The sequence below is a fragment of the Epargyreus clarus genome, unplaced genomic scaffold (assembly GCF_041222505.1).
Source record: "Epargyreus clarus isolate Ecla_fem2 unplaced genomic scaffold, WU_Ecla_fem_2.2 ptg000009l, whole genome shotgun sequence".
NCBI lineage: Eukaryota > Metazoa > Arthropoda > Insecta > Lepidoptera > Hesperiidae > Epargyreus > Epargyreus clarus.
This window is the reverse complement of record NW_027332217.1, coordinates 8043786-8066919: the sequence shown is the minus strand read 5'-3', so window position 1 is coordinate 8066919 and position 23134 is coordinate 8043786. Positions and strand designations below refer to the sequence as shown.

General features: G+C 35.2%; 1 protein-coding gene across 1 annotated transcript in view; it reads right to left on the bottom strand.

Annotated features, from left to right (window-relative positions):
- Positions 1–23134, bottom strand: part of LOC140744916 (monocarboxylate transporter 10) — a 149235-nt gene that overhangs the window by 103121 nt on the left and 22980 nt on the right. Inside the window, exons 2-3 of the mRNA XM_073076622.1 lie at positions 10222–10949; positions 9905–10137 (exon numbers count right to left, since the gene is read on the bottom strand). Of these exons, the coding sequence (XP_072932723.1) occupies positions 9905–10137; positions 10222–10880 (892 nt within the window). The 5' untranslated portion in view covers positions 10881–10949. The remainder of the gene's footprint in view (positions 1–9904; positions 10138–10221; positions 10950–23134) is intronic.

Genomic DNA, 23134 nt, shown 5'->3' with positions numbered 1-23134 from the left:
TTGGTAATTTTCTAATTAGATTCTATTAATGCAAATAGGATTATTGGTACGTTTAAACTGCGTTGAAATTACATAAGCTTTTGATATTTTAAAGTAAGTAATCCCATTCCATACTGACGCGCGTAAGGCTTACGATATTGCAAATTAAATTTAATTATCTAGACGTGTATTTACATAATTCGTTAGAAATGAATTTCTTGCAATTACTGCGAAATATAACCTTTAATTCGATTAAAAATGCCTTATGTTTAATACATTTGTTATTTATAAAATATAAAAAAAAAATGCATAAAATGTATGCATAAAATTGCATAGTTCGTACTTTAATATTTTCTGCTTAGCTTAGCTTGTATTGACTTGTAACAGTGCTACCAGTACGTCTAGGTTTTATACCACTTCCATAGTAGTTAGTATGGTAGTTAAGCCTATGTTAGATATACCCTTTTTTTTTTTTTTTTTTGTCGAGGGGGAAACCTTCAAAAGGTACCCGACAACGTGGGAGCGACGCCGAGTTATGTGGGATTTTTACCGCACTAAAACCCCCCCGGTGGCCGTCCTCTGCGCTGCGTTGAGGGCTCCGGGATCTCCAAAGGAACGCAACCGGAGTCCTCTTAGCGCGTTGCCCTGTCGGGCTCCGCCCAGGTGAGCTTGACGCTCGCCACGCCATCTGGCGTATACGACGGTATGCGACCACATATACCGTCGTCCTTCCCGGGGCCGCTGGCCGGGCGGTTCGAGCTCCCACTCTTGCCGCCCGCAACCCCGGAAGCCCCCTTTTAGTCGCCTCTTACGACAGGCAGGAGATACCGTAGCCCTATTCTAGTCCCGGAACTACAGGGACAATGTTAGATATACCCAGGGCCATTCCAGGCCAGTTCAGGCCACTTAAGTCCTTGAACAAGAGACTGCGTATAAACTAATAAAAAGTATAATTAGTGGGTCGTAAGGTCGGGTTAAAATCTGCAACTTTACCTGTAAAGGTTACCACCTAGGTATCATACCTATTCATTATTTTTTACTCCAGGGAAAACCTTATTTGATAAGGGTTATTGTATCGTTTTTCTACTTCAAAGATACTCCTATTTCTGCATTTAAACAACAGTGTTAAAAGCTACGGGGCTCTAGTTTGAAGGGTCTGGTCAGATTTCAATTAAGGAAATCATCTAGAATAGTATCATCTGAAGGTGGTAGAACCCTTTGTGGTTCGACTCCGGCGGCACCACCGCCACACCTATTTCTACCTAATAACAGCAGTGTTAGGCGCTGCTGTGTTCCGGTTTGAAGGGTGTGGTAAGGGAGACAGACTTTTCCGAGGCGTTCCAGCTTAGTCCTCAGGGGTAGCGGCGTATCTGTGGCCGACCTCAGGTAGGAATATCTAATCATATCTGGGGTTGATTACAGATGTCCATGGGCGGCAGTAGCCACTTACCATCAGATGGACTGCATGCTCGTCTGCTACTCTTATATTATAAAAAAAAATCTAGTAATCAGTGGCCGACGTCTAATAGTAGGTACTCTAATCCAATCTGAGGAGGAGGTGATTATAAATGTCCATAAACGGCAGTTGCCACTTACCATCATGTTGCATGCTTGCTTGCTACCACTATGTTATAAAAAATATTGATTTTCAAAACTCAAATAATATGTACTAAAATAGGGATTCGATGTATGAAAACTTTTCATTCTTAGTTCAAATAATAAACGCTCGGTAAAGTAAATATCTAATATCTGCAATATTAAAAATATGACCCACTTCGATATATCGATACAATTATCGGGAACAATGAATTGAAAAACAAACGATACGTAACCAAACAATATATTAAATTATTGGAAGTCATCCATGACATTAATTACGATCGAGTTAATTAAAACTCGTCCTATAGACTATTACAGAATGTGAATGCGTTGTTTACTGAAAGGATATTATGTGTTCGCATCGTATTATAACATGCGATGATTTACTTGAAATACATATGTACTCGTATATATTTTTTATTACAAAAGTAGTAAAATCAGCGTGCAGTTCAGCGGATGGTAAGTGGCTCCTACCGCACATGGATATATGACATCTATGACGAATCAACCGTAGATAGGTAGATATGATTGGAATCCTACCTGAGGTCGGGTACACATACGTTCTTACTCTTGAAGACTAAGTTGGAATGCCTTCGAAAGACGTCTGGAAGGCGTTTTAATTATACATTTCATAACCACTTCTCTGATGGAAGTCGGTTACAAAATCATGACGACGACACACCATCACGATGAGTGACGATTACACCATGGTCACAGCGTACCTGGAAAACAAGCAAGAGTACGAAGAGGTAGCAAAAAGTGCACAGATCCAAAGATGGAAAGAGTTCTGTAAGACACAAGACAAGGAAAGCGTGTGGGACGGGATCTATCGAGTCACAGGAAGGACGAGGAAAAGGGAGGAGGATCAGCCTCTCGTTATTAACTGACGAGAATTAGATGCCGAGGAATCAGTGCGAGTGCTAGCGAAACTTTCTCTCTTCCCGGAGGATAAGGAGGAGGAAGACAACGCCGTACACCGAGCGATCAGGGCCAGTGCTAAACTGGTAAAAAACTTCTCTCCCCCACTCACAATGTGCGAATTGCCTACGTGCAGCAATGGACTCCTTCAAACCTAAGAAGGCCCCTTCACGGCAGACTTATGCCATATTTTCACTGACGTTTCAAACATATTGTACAAATACTATAAATCAATAGCATAATCTGCAGCTCAAAATATTATTGTGTTTTACAAATATTTTGGATATAATTATAATATTTAACCCAACTTTGAAAATTCAATTAAGCGAATACCCATTAATTAAAATGTTTATCGCATGACATACTCGTCCCGAAAATAAAAGTGAACTGCCCTCGTTTTATTAATTAATTAAATTATAACGTGAATGAGAAGCAATACATTATGCTTAATATCGACTTAATACAAAATTATATTTTGAACCGAAAAGTACTAAAAAAATGTTTGCAGGTGAAACATAGTTATTTATTTAAAGAAATCTTAAATGTTAATCGACAAAAGAAACATAGTTATTTATTTTAAAAAAATCTTAAATGTTAATCGACAAAATAAATTCCATCATTTTCAAATTTTGGCAAAAACTATTAAATTACTTACTTAGTTTGATTACTTTTTGGTTTTCAATATACTACAAGTAATATACGGTCAGTAGTCAAAATTCGATCAAAATCATAAATTGTCAATTTTTGTTATTTACAACGCAAAGCTCGTCATTTACCGAGTCTTATTGCTACCAAATAAGGACAAAAAAGGAAAAAAGGCACTAAGGAGAAAATGTTTGACAAAAACAGAAAAAAAGGCGTTGAACGCCTTTGTCTTTGCCTATTTATAAATAGATCAATGTTAAATTTATCCACAGACAATATTGGAACAACAAAATGAAGAACTTTTCTATACAGTTCCATCAATCACCGAATGCTGCCATTCATTGTTATAAAGTTTATCTTCCAAATTTATTTTAAAGTTTTCGACTATGGTTAAGTTTGGAACAATACTTTAAGTTGAAGTTTGTATGAAACCACCCACTCACACAGTTCGAGTTGTAAATGACTAGCAGAAAAGGCTTGAATGAAATTTATGTTGTAGTAGAATATTTCCCCTTTCTTTCATATTCACTATGGGTTTTGAACTCACTTTTCAGGATTTCGAACCCAAAGGGTAAAAACGAAATTACTAAGCCTCCGCTGTATGTCCGTCTGCCCGTCTTGAATGCAATAGGTAATATGAGATAAATGGAAGTGGTCACATGATAAAGCCGGAAAATGGCCATAGAAACTCCTCATGTTACATCCTTTAACTACATTGAGCAATATATTTAATTTCTTTGATAAATCTGACATGTTAAGGCTTTATTATATTTAATTTCAAAAGTACTACAATCAGTTTCTAGGGTAAGATGACACTAAAAAGTACAAAATCCTCAATAGTCATCATAATCAACTCATTATTGTCCCACTGCTGGGCACGGGTCTCCTCTTAGAATTAGAAGGTTTAAGCCGTAGTCTACCGAGCTGGCCAAGTGCGTATTGGTAGAATTCGGATGCCATTGTCACTTTAAAAAAAAAACATCAGAGTTTCAACCATAAGCCTATCATGACTAAAGAGTGAAATAATCCTAAATTGAAGTGAGTGCAGAATTAATTTCATTTAACATTCAAAAATAACATTGTTCCTCCATCGAGAAATAGATTGAGACATAATCATTGTTCTTCAACGAACTCAATACGACGCTTAATAACAACAATCGCAAGATTTATTATTTTTTACCTCCGAGATTCATTCATTATTATAAGCAAAACAAATATATTTCGATATACAAACAATATGTATTTCGGTAAACAAACTTGCAATTACTTGAATGGGGCCTTGAGAAATTATCTTACTGAATACAAATAAATATTTGGGATACAAAACGGATACAAAGTTGGAAATCTTCGTGGTTACGAAGAAAAGCTATACCTAATTCTGGTTTGTTACTTACAAGTGGTGTGAAAGGTGAAGGTTTGAAGGTGGTAGAACCCTTTGTGGTTCGACTCCGGCGGCACCACCGCCACGCCTATTTCTGCCCAATAACAGCAGTGTTAAACGCTGCTGTGTCCCGTTTTGAAGGGTGTGGTAAGAGAGACATACTTTTCCGAGGCGTTCCAGCTTAGTCCTCAGGGGTAGCGGCGCATCTGTCGCCGACCTCAGGTAGGAATATCTAACCCTATCTGGGGTTGATCACAGATGTCCATGGGCGGCAGTAGCCACTTACCATCAGGTGGACTGCATGCTCGTCTGTTACTCCTATATTATAAAAAAAAAGAACGTGTTTTGCTGTACTTTGAACGTGGTGAATCAGTCCTAACTCTTATGTTCTACTTTCAAGAATGTGGTTCGGCAAAGATGAGTATTTATATGAGGTAGTTTATCTTAGTTTAAAAACTTTCTTTTGCAGAATAGTAGTACCATACTCGCTTGCAATCCATTAACAATATTTGTAATCAACCCCAGATAGGATTGGATACCTACTACCAGTTGTAGGGTTGGAACGTATTATTTCTAGAACGTCCCTTAAGGGTATGCCCTAAAGGGTAAGTCCTTCAAACCAGAACATAGAAGCGTTGGCCATACAGTCCAAACGATTAGGATTCTTCCACCTTCAAACATGAAAAATAATAGAAATACTGGTTTCGGTAAAAAGATCGTGATGTGTGACATAGGGGCTTTGAGAAAGACCGATATGACACGTCCAATAAGACGTGACGTAGCACACTTGATGCTTTTCGAAGACACTAGAAGACACTTGACATAGTGACAAATAGATATTGATATTTAATAACAAAGTATTCGCCAGAGGGCATGCCCATAAAACTAAAGCTTAGAATATAATGAGACTAAGCATAGAAAATCTAATTCAATACCGGTCCAAGTAAAAAATCAATGAGGCAACCTTATATAAAAAATATTTTTCTATTTTTACTATAAAATGTTTTGGTTCACTCCATAAAAGGTGTAGTCCGCGCCAAACTGCTAGTCCGCTCTGAAGTTGTGGTGAGCAGGTGTAGTTATGTAGGATTTCTATATTCAGAGTGGACTAGCAGTTTTACGCGGACTATACCATCCTTTATATAGAGTTATTTGCCTGTTAACGTGAGATGGACGGTAAGACCCTTTCTAGACTTCTGCTACAGTACAAAATAAAGAAAAAGTATCTGCGTACATAGGTACATAAATTTGGAACTCTACTGAGAAACTGACCTTGAATTAGCTATGTTGCTCTGTAAGCATAGATTTTCGTTTTATAATATAGGAGTAGCAGACAAGCATGAAATGAAATAAAATGAAAATTATTTATTGCCAGAATGTAGTAATGGTAAACGGTGACAAATATTTTATATATTATGTGTTACATTCTACTATCAAAATAGTGTGCAATGTCAAGTTCATAAAACAAGTAATAATTTTTAGTTATTTTAGTCCGTCCATCTGATGGTACTCGTAAGTGGCATATAAAATTCACATAGCCTAATTCTCTTATTTTAAAAAATGACACAGATTTGGTAATTGTTATTACAATCGTGAAAACAAATTCAACAAAATATATTATGGCACTAGGTTAACATATAGGCCGAAATGTAGCGATTTTGGATAATACTCGGCCTTAAAAACTATCAAATTGATTCACATTTATTTTAAAATGTGTACTGAAGGGAATTATTATTTTTTTGCAATCATCTTCTTTCCTGAATTTTCTAAGTGATTGGTAGAAAATGCTCTAAGCATTAAACCTATTTCTGCGCTCATACAATGCTCCCTTTATATCTACAGACTGTAAACGTATCAGACACGGGACGTAATACCTAATAACATTTTTCTCTACAATACGAGTATTTTGATATTCATAGCTCGTTTCTGTGTGGCTGTGTTACGGTTATATAAATATATCAATAGGTGAACGTATAGATGAATACTTTTTAGGGTTCCCTACCCAAAAAGTATAAACGGAAATATATTACTAAGCCTACGCTGTCTGTTTTTGATTGCTAAGGCTTTATACCTATAGGTGTAAATGATCCCTACAATACTAGATAGTTAAGTCTCGAGTAGTTACACTGTACTTAAAACTCTTCAACTCTAATTACTTAAAATATTCATGTTGTTAGTGCCCTCAATAGGTAATGGAGGCTGTTTGGTTCCGTGAGAGGCTGCATTGAACCTATCGATTGTATCAAAGGGGAGTGAAGTATCTATTACTTGCATGCTTTCATGCGATCCCAACAATGGCTTAGTGGAGTGTCAGTGTAAAAATTTAATGAAAGCTAGCATACACTCTGAAAATTCTTTATTTTATAATGCTGATAACAGTAACATCCAATAATCCAAATCAATTTTCAACTTAACTGGACATTAAGAATTGTAATCACGAGTATGACTTATTGTAGACAAGCTGACCCGACAAACTTTGTACCGCCTCAAAATATATTTATCAAATATATTTCATATAAAATATAGCCTATGTTGCTCGTGGATAATGTAGCTTTCGAATGGTGAAACAATTTAAAATCGGTCCAGTAGTTTTTTTTTTTTTTTTTTTATAATATCAGAGTAGCAGACGAGCTTGCAGTCCACCTGATGGTAAGTGGCTACTGCCGCCCATGGACATTTGTAATCAATCCCAGATAGGATTTGATATTCCTACCTGAGGTCGGCCACAGATGCGCCGCTACCCCTGAGGACTAAGATGGAACGCCTCGGAAAAGTCTGTCTCCCTTACCACACCCTTCAAACCGGAACAGAGCAGCGCCTAACACTGCTGTCAGTAGTTTTTGAGCCTATTCATTACAACCAAACAAAGTTTTCCTCTTTATAATATTAGTGTAGATGTAGATGTTAACTTAGTCACGGAAGTAATACGACTGTAAAGGTAGTCGTTACACGTTGTACATAATAAAGAGGAGTAGTATGAGTTCTAGCTGCACTCTGAAAATAGGTTAATGAAAAAAGGTCGCCCCCTAAAACGTGCCTCCCGGGGCGTCACTACAATTTTGCCGCCCAGGAAGTAGGTAAATGATTTACATAATAAATTACATTTAAAACTTTTTTCTTTAAAAACTAAAATCCATGTCTTTGTTATTTTGGCACAGGCTCTAGAAGTGTATAATTATGTAAATAAATATGATATAATTATGTAAGGTGGTGGAACCCTTTGTGGTTCGACTCCGGCGGCACCACCGCCACACCTATTTCTACCTAATAACAGCAGTGTTAGGCACTGCTGTGTTCCGGTTTGAATGGTGTGGTAAGGGAGACAGACTTTTCCGAGGCGTTCCAGCTTAGTCATCAGGGGTAGCGGGGCATCTGTTGCCGACCTCAGGTAGGAATATCTAATTCTATCTGGGGTTGATTACAGATGTCCATTGGCGGCAGTAGCCCCTTACCATCAGGTGGACTGCATGCTCGTCTGCTACTTTTATATTATAAAAAAAAAATGTAAATAATAATGTCTATCAGCTTCTATTACCATCCTTAATTGAAACACGCATTCGTTTCCCTAATAGGGCATACTTAAAAACGAAGCCTTTTCATTTGCCGTATTTGCAACGCGTTGTTTTATTAACATTCATAAGATTCTTAAATCTCATTGAATGTTAATAACGTAAACTAGCGAACATGTTCTTCGTGAGCTGTCATACCTTATTCATCCTAAACACACGATCCCAGTTACTCCTTATTAGTAAATTACCGCATTTTAGCATTTTAAATACTCTTTAACGGTAAGAGTTTAGGCATTAGTTCGAAAGGGCCGGAAGTAGCAACTTGATATGCCATACTTACGTGCTGTGACCCATTTTGCGATGTGATTCATCAACGTCTTCACCGAGATTTTCCAAGCCAAAAATGCGGCAAATTATAAATTGATCCGAATATAAAATGATACAGTTGTTAGTAAGCTGTATAAGTATATATTTTGAGGTACATTTTTCTGTGCGTCACGTACTTTTTGTTTTGTAAACTTAAAATAAATAAATAATCGCAAATTTTACATAATTATACATCCACATATTACATAGTTTGAATATTAAAATTGTTAGGATTTGCGGATACACGGTCATTATTTGAGAATCCTTAAAATGTCCTAAAAGTTAATAAATAATTAAAAATATGTAATAATTTAACCTTTTACAGCCATGTATTTACATGCTTTTACTTTACATACTGTACTGTTATTTACTTTTTAATTTACTTGAAATAATCTTTCAGTTAGACAAGCGGAAGAAAATACATAGATACTCGGACACGCTGTTCAAATGCGGATTAATGAACATAGATAAGTTTACTTATCAACCCGTGTAGGATGCTTTCAAAGTGCTTATATGACAAGCATAAACTACTACTATCCTAGATAACAACTGGACCAGTGAATGTGACCTTAAATTGACGCATGGAATCTGCAAAATTAAGCCACTAGTAGTTTCCGAGTCCATTGCAGTTCCTACGTTACTTAATTTTGTAGGTGAGTTATGATCTGATCTACTGGCGACTTTCAACCGTAGTGACACACTAATAAAAATATAGGTACATAATGGTTAGATAATATTTGCATTTCCCTAATTTTAAATAACATTAAATAGGTATCTAAGCTACATTTTTTATTTCGAATTATTTGAAAATACAAAATCTGGAGTTTTGGTCTCGACGGCGGCGGTCAAACGCTACATCTTGCACACGTTTGAGAGGTAGCAATAATGCAGTTGCTAAAACGCGAATCACCAATACTAAAAGCAACTTGCCTGCAAGAGCCGTCGAAGGATGATATAGATATTACTCTTTTGTATCTTAAATATTAGTCTGGACTCACACTTAGCGATATTGCCCGTCATGCTGATAAATGAAAAGTTTGTGCGAATGAATGCGGAGATAAATTAGCCGCCACTTCATTGGATACCCTTTTGGGTAAAACGCCTAAATACTTGCCAATTTATACGCGAAGAAATTACGCAAAGGAACTTTATGAATTTTATTACCACAAGGTTTAGACAAAAATATACGCACATAGCGAGGTGTAAGACCTAAACTTTTATGACGTTTTAGTCTAAGCTGAAAACATATTAGTAGTCGATACTTTTTAAGTAAATCTTTCATAATCTCATTATTCACAATTAACACCATCGTCTATCAATGGAAATATTACAAATTATAATATTTTTTCAAACGTGAATTATTAAGAAAGAAAGTCATGTTTAATAGTTATGTTTGAAAAATAATTGATAGGTGTCAAAACTATCGATTTAGTCAATTCAATCACCTACTTTTAAGTTAATTTATACATAAAAAAACTAAATCTATATGAAAAAATAAAAGACTCACCATATGTATAAAGTGGAGGCACTCGATATTTAACAGCAGCAGTGCACGCAATAGCTCCCGTGCCGCCTCCTAGTTGCAGACCATGGGAGAGCACTTGGACAATCGTGCCAACCACGGTGATCGTCCACCCCCATCCGCCTTCAGGGTAGTATCGCCTCGCCAGGGTTAGGGCGGCGCGGGCACGCAGTGCTGCCGCTGTCTCCGCCCCAACCGTTGCGCCTGCGCTTGCACACCTGATACACCACACACTTCAGACAATATAGAAATACTTCTCACATCTCTAAATCTAAGAACCTTATTAAAAACACATCACTAACCGGCGGAATTGAGTCACTTCACGCGCTGCTTCATATCCCACACTCTTTGAACGCCCTCTCTCTGCGTACTTGCTCTGTTTGTCCGCGAACATGGGGCGGGAAGCACCACACGTGCACAACAAGTCTTCGATGCGCGGCTTTGATGCTGACCGCTGTTTGAGGGAACACTGTCCCCGGCATTCGCACTCAGGTGTCCTCCAGGAGAGAAGGCGTTCCAGTAGAGTCCGTCGACGGGCCGAACTCGCTCTTCGATCGGCCGGACACCGTTGGCCCACGTCCAGAGGGAATGACGAGCACCGATCGACGTCCTGTTGTGTATTGAATGTGGTGTGCTTATTTGCATAAGTGATTTTTCTCTGCGGCAGTCTATTGTTGCCTGCGAAAGCACGAGTGAAATTGTCCGTAATAGATTCCTTTCTGTCCAACCCATGATTTGATGGGTCGTTCTTTGTGGGGAAGCCATTCTTTATATTCTTAACGTCGGTGTGAAGTGATTTCCAAGTGGCTATAACTTCATCACGGACAGGCGGGTCACTGAAATTAGGGTCGGTGCTGGAGTCGGGTATCTTAGCAGGGTATTGTCGATTGGGTTCGGCGTTCACAGGCGGCTCCCTGAATTGCGTTGGCAGACTGTCACACCGACGGAGCGTCATTGTCATTTAGATTTGGCGGTCTCATTTTTAAGGTACTTTCAGGGCTCACTCACATTTCACTTTCCAAAGGATAATCTGAAACAATAAATCTCTTATGAAGAAAATACTTAAAAGTAAATGAGCAGATAGCCTGGAGATCGAAACTTATTCGCTCGGTTAGGGGGTTCGAATCCCAGGCTCATGTCTGTTTTTTTTTTAAGGTTTTGTGTGGTTTTTTTAATTATTACTTGCCATGCGTGAAGATAAATTGCGAGGATATCTGCACGCTTTCGAGTATAAAAAAATACTTAAGAACTTTTTTAACTCATATGCTTGAGTCCGAAGTCTACCAATTCACACCTGTCCAGCGAGATGGAAAATGCCCTGAACCATTGAGGCGAGACCCGTGCCCAGCAGTGGGGTAATAATGTGTTGACGATAAAGAAAATATGACAAAGAAACATGTTAATATGTCATTATTTTTACAAACGTGTCAGTAAGTAAAATATTAAATAGTGTGAGTATTTTCGTTAGAAAATTGAGAGAAAACCTCATTAAATTGGTTCAAATCCTCTCCATCGGGATATTCGTGTATTAGTTTGAAAGTGGAGTAAAATTCTATGAATAATTCATCAGTTGTAATGGTAATACTAAACGCTACTTATGTAAATTGGGATTCGGGAAAATGTAAGCAATGTGTTGGGCCTACACCAGGGATGGTCAAGTTATTACAAAAATAATCAAAATACATGATATATTTTTTGTAGCTATTTATTGAAGAATTAATATTTGTATTTTGGCTATAAAATATTTATTGATAAAAATATTTATTATCATAGGTCTCAACAAATTGAAAAAAGTTATGAGAACCTTAGGTATTTATAGGAAATTAAGTAACATGAGCATAAAAATATTACGTACGAGTACACTACAAGTACCAGATGTTTATTTAATAAGCTTAAAAAGAAATGAAAATGTAGCATTAATTTAAGTTTGTTTCGATATTTATTTGTTTTGGATATTATTATTTCCTGATATATTATGTAACTTTCGGTATATTGACTTGGTTCTATTTTTAACTGAGTTCAAATATTGAGGTTCTGTATTCGACCGCTATGTAAGTATCTTATGTATGTACATTTGGATGTTCGCGATTTTTTTCAAAAAAAAAAACATCTAATTTGGATGGGATTTTGGTTATTGATGGGTACTCCTGGTCCGGATTATAACTTTTCGGGCCAGAGAAGGCCCGCGGGCCGTAGTTTGCCTACCCCTGGCCTACACAATCGGTAAAATGTTTACTCAAACACATCGAGATAATACCGCGACCTTGAATTGATTTATATATCCCATTTGCACTTCGTAAGACAATAAAACCACATGGCTCATAAATATTCCCAACTTTTCTAGAATATTATATTTAAGTAGGTATTTCAAACATTTTATGTAAAGTATTTGGGTACATAAATAACACTCATGTGTACTCGTAGTTTTGTTTCATATTTCTCACACAAAGTATTTCTATATGACGTCACAATTTCTCAGATGAATGAGTAGGTACTTCTCTACTTTCGACTTGAGTGGTTTTCTTAGTAATTTGTATGTGTATATTTTTGGAAGATGACAGAAGCAGTATGGTTAAACCGTGGAGATATCACCGTCACACCTATTTACCCTGTGAATGAAGGAGTTGTGGTGATGTGGTGGTCAACGACATAAAAATATAAGCTACTAGCTGACCCGGCAAACTTTGTACCGCCTCAAAATCTATTTATCAAATATATTTCATATACAATATAGCCTATGTTATTCGTGGATAATGTAGCTTTCGAATGGTGAAAGAATTTTTTTAATCGGTCCAGTACTTTTGAACCTATTCATCACAATCAAACAAACAAAGTTTTCTTCTTTATAATATTAGTATAGATAAATAAGATATTCCTAGAAATAATATTTAAGGCATCCTCCCATATTTCTAGGTTTGTATTGAAAATACACACATAGCCAAAAACCAACAGATTAAAACTTACTGGACTAACGGAAAAATATTAGCTTTGAAACACCACATCGTAAATCAGATATAAAGTGGAATAGACCTCAAGTTTTTCTACGATAGTGATCAAAGAATTCGCGATTCGTAACCACAGGCTGTGTATAAACCCACTTACGACGTTCACAGATTATTTCTAAATTTATTACTTCGTTCGCAAATCGTTTTAAAAAGAAACTATATTGCTTTTCTTACGATTTGGCGGGTGAGATAACTTAAATAAAAGAGATAGTTTGTTTAAAATAAATTGTTGTTTATTAAGACATTTTCGCCGAATGCGCAGGGTAACGTTTTTCGAGCGTATTTATGTATGTATGTATGTGTGTATGTATGTCTCATTCTTTGGCACGTCCTATAGCCCAAACAGCTTGACGTGGACTTGATACATTTTAAAATTATAGGTAATATCTTTGATAATTAAAGATACTTTGCCGCCTTGATATCGAATGAAGGAACAAAGGCTGATTTGTCAGTTATTTTTATGAATTCTTGACAAATAAAAACATTTTTATAGAAAAATTATGAATAAATAGCTAATACCGCGTAATTTACATAATAAATTAATAAGTATTTGAAATATTTTAGGGATACGATAGCATACGATAATATCATAAATATTTAAAATTTACATTGGTCCTTTACTCATTTACTATTAAAAATATATATTTTATACAATTAACAAAATATCACTTAAAATAATTAACCTAAAGTAATTTTATATAATATCTTGTATTTGCACAAAGCAATGAAATAAAGACACTGTTCACTTGATCACATTTATGCTAGCCTAATTTTGTTGTTGTCTACGGAAAAATGTATAGCTTCATTGTTTGACAGTTTGACCCTTGTATTATAATATACGAGTGGTGCCCGCGGCTTCGCCCGCATTTTAAAGATATAATATGCTTTAAGATATGATATGATAAGAGATATGATATAAGATCAAATGCATAGTTTCCGATTTTATAAAATGTATATAGACAAATATTCATTTTTATATAAATAGATAGATGATCGACTAACATGGATAAGTAAAGTAACTGTAGGTAAATGATGAAAAAATCGCATTTCGATCTTCTGGGTTGAAAGATCGATTCACTGAATCTCGAACCATTACTGGAGATCGATTAAAATAATCGATTTTTTGGTTCAAAAGATCGATTCTCCGATTAATCGATCTCAGATCGCCATCCGTAGTTGCCGTGGGATTTCCGGGATAAAAACTATCCTATGTCCTTTCTCGGGTCCCAGACTATCTTTGTACAAAATTTTTTTTAACAAAAAATACAACCGACTTCTATGTCACTACAAAGTAAAAAATAATTAAAATAAATGTTGGTTTAGTACATAATTCTGAAGTCCGCGCTCAATATATTTCGTAGGATAACGATGTAAAAAGCGTGTCTAATATGAGCGTACATATATCAATAATTAGTAAGGAAGTAAGGATTTGCTGACGGATACATAATTTCAGTGCTTATTTGATCCTGATAACCGTTTTTTTCGCTATCCTCGAAAAAAGATCGAAGATAGAATCGATTCTTAGGGCCTCGATTTTTTTGTGAATCGATTTATTGCACTTCGATTCGAATCGATTTAAAAATCAATATTTTTCGGAAAGAATCGCCACCCCTAATATAATCCCAATAAATCTATATAAACAAATATAATGTTGGAACCGTCTCCGATTGCAAGAATTGATATTTTTAAACTCATGGTTATTTAGAGTATGCCAAAAGACCCACAAACGTTGGGAGGATCCATTACTGGAGACCGATTAAAAAATCGTCATTTTTGGTCAAAAAGATCGATTTTCTGATTAATAGATCTAAGATCGCTATCTGGGATAAAAACTATCCTATATCCATTCTAGGGTCTCAGACTATCTTTGTACAGAATTTCATTAAAATCGGTTCAGTGGTTTAGGCGTGAAGAAGAGACATACAGACAGAGTTACTTTCGCATTTATAATATTAGTAAGGATATCGACTAAAATAATCGACTTTTTGGTCCAAAAGATCGATTCTCCGATTAATCGATCTTAGATCGCCATCCCTAGTTCCCGTGGGATTTCCGGGATAAAAACTATCCTATGTCCGTTCTCGGGTCTCAGACTATCTTTGTACAAAATTTCATTAAAATCGGTTCAGTGGTTTAGGCGTGAAGAAAAGACAACCAGACAGACAGACAGACAGACAGAGTTACTTTCGGATTTATAATATTAGTAAGGATTGCTGGTTTTACGATAAAACAAATATTGAAAAAAGAAACACATTTCTTGTCTACGGATGCCTTTTTCTCTTATTTTTTCATTATTTTATTATTTTATTTTTATTCGTCCTAAAAATGTTAATAGGAAAAATGTAATTGCATTTTTCCTAATATCGATTTTCTCCTAACACTTATGTTAGGGATAAGTTATCGACAGTCTCACGCCATAGCGGAAATTAGTGTTTTCCTATTCAATGTTTAATTTCAAATTAAATATATTAACGAATTTAATGTACTACCGTAACTCGACCGTGCAGACACAGGGCTTACCTGTCAATAATATTGCATAGAAAAATATGTATTATTTGCGAGGGCCTGTGTCAACATTAAATCAAAATATAGCATTGGAATAAAATGATACTAAAAACCATGCTTCTTTATTAATTTGCTGATTTATCTATGCCGTCGGTAAAGTAGACTCCGTTACTCAGGTCGCGTCTCCGGAGGGAAAAACGTTAATCCTGAATCATCAGGATCACCTCATGAGAACAATTGATTGAACAAAATTATTAAAATCGAATATAGTCATCGATTATTGATATATTTACAATATTTTTAAATGATCTTACCATTCAAAATAGATAAAAATCGAGTAGAAATATTCCGCTACATACCCAGATAGGTACATACATACATACAAGTCAAGCTAATAAAAGCGTGGTAATCATTAAAATACCCATGTCTGACACGTTTAATGCCTTTAGATCTAAACCCCTTACTCGTTATAATAAACCCCGTGCGTTATAATTAACAGATGTGCAGTGTAATTCACAAAAGTATTCATGTAACGCAGTGTAAGCGGCAATATATCACGTAACGTCTGTACTTGATTGTCTTATTGGATTATCTTGTCATCTTGGCATGGGCGGCTTTAACTTTGGCACCGGCGGGGAATTTAGGACTGGTATTAAATTGTACTCAACATGGCTTTTTGTATAGACGTTCGTTAAGTTCCCTCAATAAATTTCGAAGTTTCAAATGTGTTTATCTAAGATTTATAGATTTTATTTATGTTATAAGTCTTGTTATAATTTATTATTTCAGATAGTATGTGGTATATATTGACGTTTCTTGTAAATAATATACGTAAACATCACGTTTATTTTTTCTATTGCAATTCTGTCCTTTATATACATTTTCATGAGATGGCGTCGCCCACTTTAGACGCTAAATTTGCCGCCCCGGCAAAGTCATCATCAGTGTTAGGTCGTCAAAAAAACTTTGTCTTTAATAAACAATGAAAAGGTCAGTATTGCCTCGTCCCGTGAGTGTTCCAACTGGGGATGTAAGTTAAGTTTAAAAAGTCTTTGATATACGGAAATGCTAAACCTAAAGTTTTGCCACCTTAAAAAAATGCTACCCATGGTGAGTCGCCTCCTCCTTTCAATCTTAATAGTAATGCTCTTTGTATTTCGAACTAAATCATATAATTCGGAAGACTTACGCTTAGTCTAAATTTATGACGTTAAGTCCTCAAAGGTTCTGGCAGATCAAATTAAATTCCCGCGATTAATAACAAAGTTACATAAAGTAAAATATTATATATACCCAAATGCCTGTTTATTATCTATTCAATCATAACATTTACTAATCATTTTCATTTATTAAGTCGAGTTTTTGTAAGATTTTATTTGTACTTACTAATCTCGCTTAGTTGTTTATTCCAAAGTTGCAGATTAAACAAAGTGAAGGGTGATTGTATATATGAAGCTAGAAAAGTTGGCAATAAGAAATTGCTCCATCTTAACTGAAATGTCCATCGCAAGATGGGAAGGAAAGCTAAATGATCGTAACTACGATATTTACACTAAAGTAAGGGGATTGCCGAACTTTTCAGACATCATTCCATTCTTGGCCGTTCCTAGTCTGTAATTACATGCGCGGATTCTTTCGTTACTTCGTTGCAGAAAATTGAATTTCAAAACAATTCTTTCGTATCTCGAGATGATCCTCAGACTCTATCAGTCTAAGTAGAGATGTGAGAAGGAGAAAAATATCAATTCATTAACAATTCATTTTTTGGCAAAATTATACTATTAATAGAAATAATTAAAAGTGAATTCAAAATTAATAGGCCTAAAGAACTGTCATCACGAAATTTGCTCTGATATTCTACGTCGAGAGGCATGACCGGATCAAATCAGACCGCTCATATAAAATAATCGACCGAATAATCGATTTATAAAAACTATTTAAATAATGAACTATTGCTATTTTAAAAAAGAAGTATTAAAATCGATTATATTTTCACTTCCCTATTTCATTCCATAAATAATTAAAACTAAAAACTATTTTTTTTAATCGATTATTTTTTCACATCACTAGTTCTAAGTAGTGTGCTCTCAACGATTATTGTTTAATGTTTATTAATATTATGTCTGGGCTGTGCATCCCGACATAATCCCACTAAATCTCGACTGTATGAAAACAATCCGTATGCTTTCGGAGATAATAAGTTTTGCGAAACATCTTTATTCTAATTACTAAGTCTAAGTCTAAGCACTAGGATAATATATTCAAAGTCATAGCTTAAGTAAAAGTAATATTTATTTTACAAATTAGGTACTTTGTTATTTTAAAATGAATAAGAATATCATACAAAGTCCGTTCTTAAATTTTGTAATTATTTTCAATTTATTTACATCTTGTATCAACAAAATTAACGAAAGCACTTTTTCCTCTTGCTTTGTATATTAAATGACATTTTTTTTTTCTCTGATTAGATTAATTTTGGATACGACTCAATCTGTTTTGACGAGAGTTTTATTGAAATAGTCACTCTACCAGGCAAGTCTAACATGTTTTTGGAAACAAGTAGATTAAAGTATTTAGGGCAAGAGTGGACATTGTTAAGATTTTCGTACAAAAACTTAATCCTGCTTCATACTATAGACGAAATGGTAATAACAACATATGATTATGACACTTCTCCTCCTCATGGGTTCCCATTTCTTGCGGTAAATTTTTATAATATAATTAAATAAATTTGATTGGACATGTCTAGGTATATCTAACCACATTATGTAATATTTGTATCAATACAAATCCAAAAAGAAACATACATGTACGAATAAATTGAAATATCAAGCTTACCAAGCACTTTCCGATTTAAAAGCTTAATAAATTAAGCGTCAGTAAAATGAAATCTCGTGCAGACTTCGCGCAAACGCATTACTTTAATTAGGAGGAAGGAAATGAAAAGTGACGTGCAATAAAGTGGGCAGGTGGCATCAGAGTGAAAAGTCTTATTAACTTTAATACGTATCAGTCAATCACTACCTTTAGTAAGGATACCATATTTCAAAGGAAAATTACAACACATTTCAAGATTGCCTGTTTAAAAAAAATCTTATTATGAAAGGTAATTTTTACCCGACTGCCAAGGAAGGGTTATGTTTTTCGCGCGTATCTTGTATGTTTGTCTTTCTTTATTTGATCCGATCTAACAAACGGCTGGATGAATTTCGACAGTTAAGGTGTCATTATATACGTCTCAATGACCCGAGTGTCCTTAGATAGGTGTTAGAAAAAAATAAATAAAATGGCGGATTTTTGGCGCGAAATAGTAACACATTTAAAAAAAAAAGCTAACCGAACCTATCGAATAGGGTATCATATGAAAGGAAATTAAACGGAGATTATAAAAACATATTTGTATATATATAAAACAGCAAGATGACTGACTGACTGACTAACTAAATGACTTTTTCATTTTTTAGAAATCAAAGTACAGCCAAAACCACTCAACTTAGAGTTCTGAAATTTTGCACAAAGGTTCGCTATATAGCGGAAATAAGTACTAAGAAAGGCTTTTTGGAAATTCTACCCCTAAGAGGGTAACATAGGGAAAAACAGTTTTTTTGAAATCCTTTAATTTTGAAGCAACTGCTACAAAATTTAGTACTTGGCTCTCTGGATAGGAACAAGGACACACCTATTTATCCCCATCCGAAAAATTAACCCCGTAGAGGGTAAAATAGGGGATAAAAGTTCATTTAAACAATCGTCAATTTTGAAGCAAACACTATGAAATTTTGTATTTAGCTTGTTAGATAAAAATAATGAAATTCTACCCATTACGAGGTAAAATAATGACCGGAACTTTGAATTACTGAAGTTATATATTTTATGGAGCGTAAATGGTGGATTGTTTTTGCGAAACACGTTTTAAAAAAGTTAACCAAACCTATCGAGTAGGATATTAAAATAAAGGAACTTAAAAGAGATTACACATACATAATATAATATATACATATATATAACTCATCGAGATGAATGTCTGACTAAATGAGTAGTGTTGCTGTGATAAAGATCAACGCAAAGGGAAACCGCTGAAGTTTAGAGTGCTGGAATTTTACTCATTGGTTCTTTATATAGCGTAAATAAGCACTACGAGAATAAAATAGGATAATATGTTTGAACGTATTTTGATTTTGAAGCAGACACCTACTATGAAACTTTGTACGTATTTGGCTTTCTGGATAGAAATAATAAAACGCCTATTTCACCGTTTTTGGAAATTTCACTTCAGCTTTTATAGTGCAGTCGGGTTTTTTGATTTTTTAATTAATTTAAACACGCTTTTATTATTTTTATTTTGAAATATAGAAGTTTCGCCATTAAATTGTCTATTTTCACTGATCTGCATAGTAAAGAAGGAAAGAATTAGATATTCCTTAGACTTGCGGTCGGCCACAGATTCGCCGCTACCCCTGAGGAAAAAGCTGTAACGCCTCGGAAAAGTATGTCTCTCTTACCACACCCTTCAAACCAGAACACAGCAGCGCTTAGCTTAAATGTATATTCTACCCGAAATTATTAAAAACTAACTACATATGATAAAAACATGTATCTACGCAGTTCATCCTTACTAATATTATAAATCCGAAAGTAACTCTGTCTGTCTGTCTGGTTGTCTCTTCTTCACGCCCAAACCACTGAACCAATTTTAATGAAATTTTGTACAAAGATAGTCTGAGACCCGAGAAAGGACATAGGATAGTTTTTATCCCGGAAATCCCACGGGAACTAGGGATGGCGATCTAAGATCGATTAATCGGAGAATCGAACTTTTGGACCCAAAACATCGATTATTTTAATCGATATTAGTAAGGATTGAATCGTAAACTATGCATTTCATCAAGTGATGATGTTTAGCTTTTCGGTTTTATGTATGTTTGTATGTTATATTATTTTCTTTTAAAAGCGGGCGAAGCCGCGGGCAAAAACTAGTATTGGTATAATTGAAACTTTCAAAAAACGAAACGAGAGTACAGCAATTTGAAACAACATCTGGTCTTCAATTATACTGATTACCTGCAAATATGTACCATTAAACCGCAAATATTAAACCCACGATAAATATTACGATATTAAAACATTTTAAATTCGCAAAGTCATCAAAACTGACACGGGACAGACAGACGAGCGATTTTAAAAGGAAACTGCTTCAATATAGTTCATTCAGGTCTTTGAAGAAGCCGATTAAGTGTCGATAAATAACCTTAGCGGATGTCTGAATGTTATCGAGGTACACCGAGTGAGCTTACATTAAATAAAAAAATATTGCCGTCCTTACGAATATTTTCGCATAATGCAAAATGACTGTTTTGTATTTGTTTACATATTTGCGCATACATTTCCAATCAGCGCCCCTAGCGGACTGTATCAGAACTGATTGGAAATGTATGGGAAATACGTACACAAATACAAAAACAATCTTTATTGTAAAAACTTAAAAACTCATACTAAGGGTACAGTACAGTAATTTGGCTTTATTTACGCACATTATTTGGGATCCGTACTCGTTGTTAACGTAACCAAATTATTAGAGCCCTAGCGTTTTGACTATGCCAAAGAATGAGGATATATTTATTATTACTTTCCAGAATTTGATCCTTATAAGCGACACTATCCGATAGTGGAATAATATAGGGTAGGTTATCTTTTCAAAATGAACTGGCTCGATTTCCGGATAGGAAACAAGATATTTTAAAAAACGAATGATGCAGTTTTAGTTCTTATCAAAATCGGCCTCGTAACTCCTTTTAGCTGTTTTTTAATCCTTTTAGATCCGGATTTAGCCTTGAAGGCCTATTTGAAAAATTCACCCTGTATACACTCGAAAACTAGTATAATCGCCAGTCGGGTAAAAAAACTTATAACATTTTTGCTCTTAACATTGGAAATATACCTAAAGGAACTTCTAACGTTGGTGAAACACTTCGTCCGCGAGGCCGACTCGCACTTCACCGGTTTTGTAGTTTACCTTTTGTGACGCCACCAAACATGGTGTAATTAAATGGTAAATCCAGTTCTCTTTTTACCTTTCGATTCGTATTCTCTGGAAACGTTTCATATTCTTATTGTGTAGCGACGGTAGTAATTACAGGCTTTTCGATATTTATAACAAAACGTGGAATGTTTTTAATTGGAACTGTTGAATAAATGTGTCATTCGATTCATTCGGAAAACGGAAAAGTAACATTTTTTTTAAATGCGACTTGTGGAATATATTTTACTTTGTAAACACAGGTTCATTTGTACTTCTTATTAAAATACATTTCAGTGAGGCTTTTCGCTTGATACAAATGTTCCTGTTGAAATAGGAATTGTATAATATAGAAGTAGCGAACAAGCATGCAGTCCACCTAACGTTACTTGGCAGTAGCTACTTACTATCTTATTTAACTATGTACGACTGTACGTCTCATTCTTTGTATGCCCTACAATCCAAGCGGCTTGACGGATTTTAACATTTGAATTAACGACGAACGACGAATTTGACGACCCGCGTGGCGGAGCGGTCTGACGCGACATGCCGGTCTGACGCGCAAAGGGTTCCGGGTTCGATTCCCGGCCAGACAGATTTCTAAATGATGAATTTAGATTTTTGTTTCTGGGTCAACACCCAGAGGTGTTTGTGTATTTGTATCTGTAAGTGCCCATGGCACCCACCATACAGGGAATCCTAGTGTGGGGCTGTGAGTGTAGAAAGCGTTTAAAAAAAATCGTTGGATTTGTGTAAATTGTGGCTATAACATAGGCTACATTCCTTCACCAAACATAATCTACTTTTACTTATCTTATACAAAAGTAAAGAACTGTAGGTAAATAATTTCAACATTGAGTACATGGCGTGACCATCCATCATAAGGGTGGGCAAAAAATTAATGTTAATGGAATTGCGGCTAATTCATCGGGTGTCGAGAGGGATGCTATTTATTATGCCGCCATAATAAGCTGTTTTTCGCAGTCACATTCCGACTGTGATTAATTTTGATATTCAAATTACTTCGGCATCGTGAGAATAATTCAGTTTTTCTAAGTCACTAATTCCCTACAAACGCTTACAAATGATTTTTGATAAGTTTTTCTTAAAAACTTGTGTAGGCGTGCTAAACGCTTTTTGGTTTGTGAAAATCTTAGGGATTTGCGTCACCGACATGCTTAGTTCCTTTATTCATTTAAACTCAGGCGTATGTAAATTTTCGTTCAATCATATAAAAATTTCATACCATAATAAATCTATAAATAATAAAAAAGTCTATTGATAATTTTCCATTAACAGTTGATTACTTTCCATTAAACATAATAAAAATTCTGTGATTCCATAGCTTAAGTTTACTACTCACTCACACAAACTTTTTAAGCTATTGCATAGCTTTTATCGCGGGCTTTGAGCGCGGTGACCGAATCGAGAAATTCCGTAACGAAAATTAATAACACCTTTGTTGGATATCAAGTCTCCAGGCAACCGAGTTGTTGACTGTCAATAGAAAAATATGGATATAATTGAATAAAGTATTATTTTACATTCCTTATTATTTTATTTGATAACCTTAATTCGTCAACTTGAACACAGATGGCAGTAATACACATTTTTTTATAGTCCGTGCGGAAATCTTAAAATTGCGTGAAGTATATTTTATATTACCATTATAAAATTCAAAATTATATT